This window comes from Lactuca saligna, chromosome 8 (assembly GCF_052625555.1).
Source record: "Lactuca saligna cultivar CGN05327 chromosome 8, ASM5262555v1, whole genome shotgun sequence".
Classification (NCBI taxonomy): domain Eukaryota; kingdom Viridiplantae; phylum Streptophyta; class Magnoliopsida; order Asterales; family Asteraceae; genus Lactuca; species Lactuca saligna.
This window is the reverse complement of record NC_136424.1, coordinates 136,428,969-136,439,068: the sequence shown is the minus strand read 5'-3', so window position 1 is coordinate 136,439,068 and position 10,100 is coordinate 136,428,969. Positions and strand designations below refer to the sequence as shown.

The following is a 10,100-nucleotide window of genomic DNA, read 5'->3' as shown; positions in this document are numbered from 1 at the left end:
AATCTCGTTCTATCCTAAATTCACTATTTACGCCTCCTGGTATCGTGCCGGTTCTGTCGCGAAACTTCGGCGAACCATAACTTCTTTGTTATAACTCGGATTTTTGCATTCTTTATATCCCCGGAATCCTTGTTTCGACCACTACGAATTTATGTAGAGATATAGAACTTATCTCACACTTTAATTTTGACGCTTATTTTTATTCTTTATTAAATATATATTTATAATAAAGTAATAAGCACACAAATACACATAATTCACATAGAATTAAAATATTTCATCTTTATTGCTTCAAAAAGAGTTACAAGAGTTGACCTAGACTATTACATTGTCAAAAATGCTTAGCCCTGAAACCCGGGCGTTACAAATACCATTTCTAGTTATACATGACCAAAGCTCCTCATCAATCCCGTTCAAATAGTCTTGCATATGAACAGCCCACTGATCATAGTATTCAGGGATGGGCATAGGAATCTTTGTTGAAGATCCTAGAAAATGAGAATAGGATGTCATTGAGTTCAAGTTGAAATTAGCCATGAACGTATGGATTGATTTTTCAGAAAAACTTAAGAAATTTTGAAAGCAAATAACTGAAACGATCATAGATTTCAAGTAGAACACTCGATTCAAGAAATCAGTTGCAGAATTGAATCACAACTATAGATTAAGAACAATTTTCAATACAAAAGGTTCGGAAACTTTTGAATCCAAAATTGATTCAAAAACCTTTTGATTCAGAATGAAAATCAGATCGCAGAGATATGATTCCTACTATGATACCAATTGATTAAGTATTGAATCGAGAAATGAACACGGAATGTTAATAAGATATTGTTTTAGCTCATATTATGCTTCAAGGTTACAGAGAGAAAACTAGACAAGATTGACTCCAAAATTATTATCTAACTCTAACTAACTTCCTTATTTATAAGAAAACATTAAAGCATACAGAAAATTACAAAGGACTAGACATTCAGTTTCGACATAAAATGCCTTTGTAAAATAAGATTACATGTTCGACATCTTACAACATAACTTCGACCCTAACAATATATTGGTCTGAACATATGTCGGGATTTTCAAAAAGCAAGCCACATTCTAGAAATAGAACCTTAGAATTTTTGACAGCATCTTGTAAGTAACTTGTAGGAGGCATCAAATTCATGCTTCTAATTGCCCTGAAAGGAAGGAGGAAGAATTTGGACAATAATCGATTTTTTTCCTACCCAATCCTTCCTGCATCCTTAATGAAAAACCATTGACTATCCCCCTCCCCTTTCTTGATCATTACCGTCAACTACTAATTGATGACGGAGGTGATGGGAAATTACCCAGATATTGGTAATCATAACCCCCCAAAATACCAAGGATTTACAGACAAACGAAAAGGAGACAAAGAGAAAAGGTGATTAAAAGCTTAGAGAAAGCTTACCTAAACGGCGATAACCGTAGCAAACGGTGATGTCTTCACTTTGAAGAAATACCGTTATTTGAGCGATTGGGATTATTTTGGGTGTCGGTTTGGGATTCTTGTAGATATAAGGCTATCAACTGATATTAGCATATGGATAGTGACCCCAACCATCACAACCATCATCGGTGGGGACGCCGACAATGAAGTCGATGGTGGCAATTGGTAGATAAATGATGCAAGAGGAAGAACCATGCAGTCTTCAATCAGGAATGATTTTTGAGACGAAATGGATATCGATGGAATACGTCGGGGTTGGTGGAAGAAGAAACTAGAAGTTTATTTGCTCGAAGAGGATTATAAGTGATACAATATAATCACGGTGTAAGATACGGTAGCAGACAAATGGGAAGAAGAGAGACATAGGTTTCTAGAGAGACTTAAAGAGGGGGAAGCATCGATGTAAGTGTATATGGTAGTGGCTTGAGGAGGTAACAGATGGTGTAGCTGGTGGTGGGTTGTTTGAAGAGGTAACACGTGACACAGATCCCATTTTTATTAGTTACATTAGGCGTTGGAATCAGATATATTAAAAATAAAAAAATTCCCACCAAATTAGACGGATTAAAAAAACAAAAAACAAAAATGAGCCAATAAATGAGAAGTTTAGAATTAGTAATATTATATAATAATATTTAAAATTTAAAGACTTTTCGATTTAGATTTATCTTAAATATACTAAAATTTAACTAATTACTAAATAATACTTAGAATTAGATTTAATATTAATATTAAGATTTTAATCATTTTTAGATAATATTAAAAAGTAAGTGTTTATCCAAATTGAAGAACCTAGCAGAAATCCGATAGCACGCCTCACGTTGAACAAGACGTGTCGATCTAATAATCATTTTATCATCCCCAATTAGATGACCCTATTCATTCCTTATACAACTTCAATATCTAAATGTTCAACAATATTATTCCATGGTTATATCATATTTTACAAATGATAAATAACTTCGTGACTTTTCCTGAATATTTTCCACCAACCAACCTCATTTTGAACCTCAAAGTCGAATCCCCCTCGCCCCCCCCCCCCCCTCCCGACAACCCACAAACCAAAACCCTCAACTATTCGTATGACGAGTTCGTGCCTAAAACTCAACCCCTCACTCGAAGGCATCTTCGAGAACCGAACACCTCTACATGACAAAGGAAAAGAAGCATCAACCACTAAAATGAAGGCAACCCCTCAAGGGTGGATTCTGAGGGAAGAGTTGGTGTAGAAAAAAACATAGGTCTAACATATATGAGGATTCAAAGGAAGGAAATGCACAATCAATTGAGCATTTTTTTCTACATATTACTAAACGATTTCTCGAATAATTGGGGTGTTGTAACTATAGTAATAAACAAAAATTGAATACAAAGTTTTGAGATATAAACAAGAACGTTACATAGCGGAATAATTGAGTTGTACACCAACCTAAAAAACTAAGGAAATGTGGAAAGAGCGATGAAGAAATTTTCCAAGAGGTGTATCAATTGTTTCGTAAGAAAAACAATGGAATGACATTCAAATAGAATGAGCCTTGGAAAGTTTTAGCACATAGTTTGAAATGAAACGTTATGCAAAAGAAAGAAGCTAAAGTCGCTACAAAAAAACAAACAAAAACGTCATTGACTAGTTATACAGCTTCTTCCAATGCTCGTATCGGATTGGACTTGAAAGAAGAAGACGAGCACAAGTTAGAAGAAATTATCGGCTTGATGGGCAAGGACAAAGCGAAAAGGATGGCGTATTGTTCAAATGCATCGAGATTCAGCAAAGTAAAGGAAATGTTGAAAATGATAATAAGCTTTGAGCAACATGACTTGAATTTCATCGAACATTTGACATTTGAAAAAATGTCGGAAAAAGAAAAGGCCTAGGAGGAAAAGCAAAAGATGTGTGACGAATAAGAAGCCCCAAAGATATGAAATTTTTGATACTTTTTTTTTTTTTTAATTTGTGTTTTTTTTTTCATGTATGTACTCTTTTCCAAATAACGAAATACTTTTATTTTATTAATTTATGTATATTAATCATTTTTTAATTAATTTTATTTATTTATTGAATTGTAGTTTTTAATGTAGTAATTCTATTTGTAAACAATAAGATGAAGTTAAAAGTTGTTGTTTTTGGATGATAAAGAGTAACTAGGAAATGAAAAGAAAGTGAAAAATAATGACGCAAATAGCACGTAAAATGTGACGGACAGTCAGACACCCTCCAATTCCTTCCTCTATGTTTTTTTATCATAAATTATTGGTTCCACACATCAATTATTGGTTTCATGTGTACATGTGTCATACAGTCATACACCACCAAATGTAGTTGTCATGATGATATATTATAATTTACATGTCGACTTCCCTTTGACCAATTGACCTATAAATAACATATATGTGAAAAAACATGCGATATTAGATGCAACAACCAGTGTCCAGTGGAGGGGAAGTTGGGTTCAGAGCTTCCTCGTATTTACAGGTGAGATATTTATTCTGGGTGCATTTATTTTTTCTTTTGAACGGCATTTATTATGGGTGCATATAAGATTATAGTTAAGCCTTCGTAATGTTATTTCAGTTTTTGTTTATTATCAATATGATAGTGCAACCATCATTTTTTGTATTATTGACGAATAATGATTTTTTAATCTATCAAACGAATGTACTTATACGTTAATTGAATATATATTATTTCTTTCTTAGATTTGAGCTTGTGTCAGTTTTGTTATATATATATACGCTTATACCCATTTTTTATATCATTCTCTTGAAGATAAAACATTATCTTCCTGTTCCCCTCATACGATTAATTTGAGATTGTTCAGTGTGCTTGTTTGAGTATGTGTTTACTCTTCATTTTTTTATTTTTATGTGATTGATGGGTACAAATAATAACATCTTTTATAATATATATATATATATATATATATATATATATATATATATATATATATATATATATATATATATATATATATATATATATATAGAGAGAGAGAGAGAGAGAGAGAGAGAAAGAAGTGATGGGGAATCGTGTGGGGAAACATTTACCCTATCACATTCACTGTAGTGTTTATGTAGTGTTTACGGTAACATATGTAATAATGTTTGTATATCTTATAGCCTATTTAATTAAATTAGAGAGTTGGATGATGACCTTTTGCTTTAGAAGGTGTTTTGGATTGGTTTTCAAATAATTTCTTAAATTTTGGTTTTTTTAAATTTTCATAAAAATTCAAAAAAAAGTTTGAAAATTAAAAAAGTCCATTTACTGACTTTTTACCAACAAGAAAATGATGGTTTTTCAAAAATCAAAAAATATTGTCTTTTAGTGATTTTTAAGAACTTAAAAGATAAATTTCATTCAAAAATCAAAGAATACTAAGACAAACAATTTTAAAAATAATTTTGGTTTTTTCCTATAAAGCACTAAAGTCAAAAAAGAATTTTTACAAAAAAAGAAAAAAAAAAAAGATTTTGAAGTTAAAAAGTAATCTCAAAAACATGTTCAAAATTTAAATCATTTTCACTTTTGGACTGTATGGTTCTAACTATCTAGATTTTCTTCATCCATTTATTCTTTATTTTCCAACCTTCTAATCCATTTTATTTACTCGTCTATCTATTTGTTAACTAGTAGTTTTATTCATAAACGCACTATGGAGAAAAATCAACTTGTTTTAATTTATTTGCATATAAATAATATAAAGAATATGCAAAACTGTTTTATTTAACATTTTTTATTTTATAGATTTGAACTTAATCAATCCTTACATTTATTATAATACTATTATATAGAAAATGGTTTATGGTTTATAAAAAAAATTAAAAAAAATAAAATAAAAGAAAAAGATCGTCATCACTATTTCATAAATACTTAAATATTATAGTAATAATTATAGGTAAAAAAAACAAAATTATTGTATAATAATACTTAGTAATTATTGATAAAAGGTAATTCTTATGTAATTAATTAATATAGTTGTCTAAGGAAAAAAATGTAATCATTAGAGGGTTCAAATAATGTGCCAAACACATTCAAATTATATACTTTTTTTAGGACACTTTCTTACGATTGATTAGTAACTATCAAAGTCAAATACACATCCAAACTCATCAATCCATTAACCTTTTTAATATGAACATAATAACTTGAACAAACCAAATAAATAATATACGTGACATAATAGTGATTCGATATGTGCATGCATGCCTCGCTTGACACAAATATAAGTTAATGGACAGTAGGAGCTCTTGTTCTTAATTTAATTGATTTCACTTTTAATTGGCAGATATTGTGTTACTTTCTAATGGAAAAAGAACAATACCTAAAGATGCCGCTCAAGAGGATAATATTAGCTGTAATGTTGTATGTTCCGTTTTGTATGGCTTCTCTCGGAGTTTCTAAGGTTGGATTATGGGGAACTAAATCTAATGAAGATCCCCAAAATCGTTGGGCTTTCTTACTTGAAAAAGATCATAAACTGAGGTACATAACTGTTGATCATGATGATCTAATATAATCTCTTGTGTTTACCACTGAATCAAAGGGTTTTCAGTACTGCGCACATGGTTGGTGGTTGGAATGGCGGCGTCACATTTTCTAAGGTAAACTTCTAGCTTCTTCACAACCCGACACATACAAATATCATTGTTTGCTCCTATGTTTATATTATTGAACTTGGTAATAGTTAAACTTTGCCATTTGCTTGGACAGGTTGTTTTTGAAGATGATGAGGAAATAATTGGTATTGATGGAACACTTGGGGTATCAAATGGGGAATATGATGGTTATACAATAATTTCGTCACTATCTTTTGTTACGAACAAGAAGACTCATGGACCTTTTGGTCGAAAAACAAATACTCCTTTCACTGTACCATGGGTAAGAGGAAGTTTTGGTGGATTTTATGGCCTTGCAGGCTACTATATTGATGCAATCGGTGTCTACATCACGACTTCATCTCACAAAATTGCACGAGTTGGAATTTGGGGAACAAAATCCCCTGGAGGTCCCCAAAACAAGTGGTCTTTTCAACTTGAGAGAAATCATCATCTGAAGAAGATAACCATTGATCATGGTGATCTTATATACTCCCTTATGTTCACTACCAAAATTAAGGGCATAGAGAAAACTTCTAACAAGGCTGGTGGCTGGAATGGTGGAGACATAGTCTCTGAGGTGCAAACTTGACTCAATGAATCTATAGTCACTTCAATTATATTAGTTATTTATTTTTCCATTTTGGTTTAGGTTACATTTTCTCCCGACGAGGAAATTATTGCTATCAATGGAACGATTGGCCTCTCAAGGGGAACGTATGTTGGCCATACGATAATATCATCACTCACATTCATCACAACCAAACAAATCCATGGACCGTATGGTAATGTTAGAGGGACACCTTTCAACGTACCATGGGAGAATAAATCATTTGCTGGATTTTATGGTCTTGCAGGCTATTATATTGATGGCATTGGTGTATATCTGAAGCCTACGATCTATAACTAACCCTCTTAAGCTAAGGGTATGGTGGAATAAAAAGCTTTGTGTGTTATAACATGTGGGGATCCTTACACTTACACATTATCCTTGACATACACGAGCCAATTTAGTTGCCAGTGTAACTTGTGATATCTACAATGTACTTCACCACTTGCACCATATTATTAATTTTCGTGGTTACATCAATCGATTTTGAACCATTTTTTTTATTAGATTTGTTGTAACATCTTGATATTCATGTATTTCCATTTTTTCCTTGGGTAAGTGAATTTGATTCCAAATTGGTCCCTTGTAGTATTTTAGAGGAAACATGTTTCATCACGTACGCTGGGTGTACTTCTCATATGATGGGCATATGTGGCCTGAACCAAACCATAATATTTAGGGTTTGTGCACTATTTAAGCAACTTTGTAGCATTGATACCCTTTCATTCATCAACCTCCATCCCTTATATTGACCCTTGCAAACCCTAATCCATTTTGAGAGCCTTCTTGAGTCATTAGTGTGTGTTTTGGTGTTCTTAAAGGAAGAAGAAGGAAAGGAAAGCATCTTGGAAGCTTGAAGCATTTTGGATTAAGAAACATTGTCATCATTTTGCACCAGTTAGAGGTAAAAAGCTCTAATCTTGACGAAATCTTGTTCAGATCTTGATTAGCCATGGAATATATTCATTTTAGTTCCATAAGCTTGATGTATTTTAGTATGGGTTACTCTAACTCATTTCAGCTGTCCGTTCATACATTTTGGAGTGTTTAGAATCATAAAAATGTAATATTGGTCCTTAGTTTTCCTCCATGCATGGACTTAGATGTCTTAATGAGATAAGAAGATAGGATATTTGGATTTTACCACTTAATAGCAATGCAAGATCATAAAGTTGGAAACTTTATGATTAAGGACATAATTTGAGGACTAGATATGGATTTTGGACAAAAGAGCTTAAGATATTAAGCTCTTAATAGATGCAAAAGGTGGTAAGAGCGAATGTTGGGCATACATTAGCGTACGCTATGCGTATAAGGTCAAAGGCCCATCTTTTCGTAAATGCGCTTGTACGTTGTGCTTACAAACTAAGTACGATGGGCATACTCATATCAGTTGACTTGGTTCACTGTTGAATTTGACAAGGATTTGACCAAGTTTGACCAAGTTTGACCTGAGGGTATTTTGAGGTGTATTTTGAGTTTTGGTCACTGTTATTTTTAAAGGTGACCGGTAGAGTTGGTTTTCGGAGCAGCGTATTATTTAAACTATTTCTTCTGTTGTTGAGGTGAGTCTCCTTACTGTATCCATGGTTCGAAGGCACCAATGCCGACCTAGGGCGGGGACCATTATGACATGTTCGGGTAGAAATAAACCTCAGGGTTGGGCCTATTATGTCATGTTTAGGTTGAAATAAACCCCATGAGGGGGCTACTATCGTATGATCAAGTTGAAATAAACCCTAAGCGGGTCCCACTATCGTATGATCGGGTTAAAATAAACCCCAGGGCGAGGCCCTAGGGATAGGACCATATTTGTATTATTGGGTTGGAATATACTCCATGGCTAGGTCTAGTTTATATGTTTGGTATGTAGTATTTTGAGGAAAATCACTAAGATTTATGCTTACAGTTTTTGTTTATGATTTCAGGTACTTCTGGTACAAAAGGGAAGAGCCTGGTGTGATGGCACAACATCCTCCCCTCATGATTTTTGCACTTTTGGGATACTATTACTCTGATGTTTTGGATATTATACATTGTTATTGACTTGGACCTATTTGGTGCTTGAAAATATTGATATTTAAATGAAAAAATTTATCACGATTTTTGGGTTGTTACAAGTGATGAGTTTTGAACATAACAAACAAAACTTATGTGTGTATGCAACACTATTTCCCGATCTATGTTTTCTCTAATTGAACGTACAACATTTGAACATTAATTAGGAAACCTTAAGAATCCTATACTATTTTTGAAATTAGCATCTAGGGTTAGAAAACATACATTTGATTGTTGTTGATGAACAACAATAAACCATTGTGTTGTTAAAGCTTAGAGAGCAAGCACCATAAATGTCGCGCCATGGTTCACACCCAACACTAGCATTGGGATGAGAGAGGAGAGAGGAGAAGGAGACCTAGGAATTTTGGATATTCCACTAAGGCATTAGTTGGCCGAAAACCCTAAGGTATGAAAGTCTATTTATATTGTAGATAGGAAACCTTGAATAACCCTAATTTGAATATAATATTACTAATTCAAATTTGGTAATCATCCACCTCCTTAATTATCTACATGCGATAATCTAGAAACCATAGATTATCTATATAAATTTTGTCCAAGCCTTCCCTTGGAAGGTTCTGGAACCTCATGCTTAACTAGTGAACAATTTAACTTTAGCCCCTACACTTTTAATTAATTCCTTTAATCGCAAAATTAATTCCAATTAATTTTTGATTAAATATTATTTAAATATAGCTATTTATAAGTAATATATTATTTCCATAATATATTAACCAATAATTTATTTTAATTTATTAATCAAATAATAAATTCAACCTCTTTTTTCCATAAGTCATCATGTCCGGTTGCTAGTTTTGAGGGCAACCTAAAAAGACTGTGCTACTATGAATTCAAGGGTATACCAATTATAGTTATGATCTTAGACACCTAATCCAACAACAAGTTGGTATTAGAGCCTTGGTTTGAGGGATTTGGGCACACTTTCGGGCATGACAGAACTCAAACTAAGGAAATTATAATATTTTCAGTAGAAAAAGAAATTGAATTTCTAACAAGATTTTTACTAAGAAAAATAGGTGTCATGCATATAATTAGCTGAGCTCACGTAAGTGGTACTAGATTACCCTTACTTATGTATTATTATCAGTATGCTTGATATTTGAATTGCATGCTAGATTAGGGCTAAGGTGTGACAACCCATAATTTCAATCTTATAAAAGTCAAACTTATCCAATAACGGTCAACTTATTTCTTTATTTATCTTAATATAGTTAGATTGATGCGTTATAGGTGTATAAACCAAATATTCTTTGATGTTATGTGTTTTAGAGGGAAATCATTTGAAACCAAGGACCTTCTCATGAGCCACAAACCCTCGATGGGCGGTAATCTTTCGAACCA

At 32.7% G+C, this 10,100-nt stretch overlaps 1 protein-coding gene and 1 long non-coding RNA gene across 2 annotated transcripts; both read left to right on the top strand.

Moving 5' to 3' along the window:
• The first annotated feature begins 3,830 nt into the window (after positions 1–3,830).
• On the top strand, positions 3,831–7,157 carry LOC145011515 (mannose/glucose-specific lectin-like). The gene is made up of 5 exons (XM_078970247.1): positions 3,831–3,944; positions 5,758–5,954; positions 6,025–6,073; positions 6,183–6,647; positions 6,720–7,157. The coding sequence occupies exons 1-5, from the start codon at positions 3,885–3,887 to the stop codon at positions 6,975–6,977; spliced, it is 1,029 nt and encodes a 342-aa protein (XP_078826373.1). The 5' UTR covers positions 3,831–3,884; the 3' UTR covers positions 6,978–7,157.
• Positions 7,158–7,473: 316 nt separating this feature from the next.
• LOC145011516 (uncharacterized) lies at positions 7,474–8,777 on the top strand. The gene is made up of 2 exons (XR_013664138.1): positions 7,474–7,581; positions 8,606–8,777. It is a non-coding gene; the product is annotated as an uncharacterized LOC145011516 (long non-coding RNA).
• The last annotated feature ends 1,323 nt before the right edge of the window (positions 8,778–10,100 follow it).

Coding starts and splice junctions, on each gene's coding strand:
- LOC145011515 (XM_078970247.1), top strand. CDS start 3,885: ATGCAACAACCAGTGTCCAGTGGAGGGGAAGTTGGGTTCAGAGCTTCC. Junction 5,955..6,024: donor GAAAAAGATCATAAACTGAG/GTACATAACTGT, acceptor AAGGGTTTTCAG/TACTGCGCACATGGTTGGTG. Junction 6,074..6,182: donor GCGGCGTCACATTTTCTAAG/GTAAACTTCTAG, acceptor TTGCTTGGACAG/GTTGTTTTTGAAGATGATGA.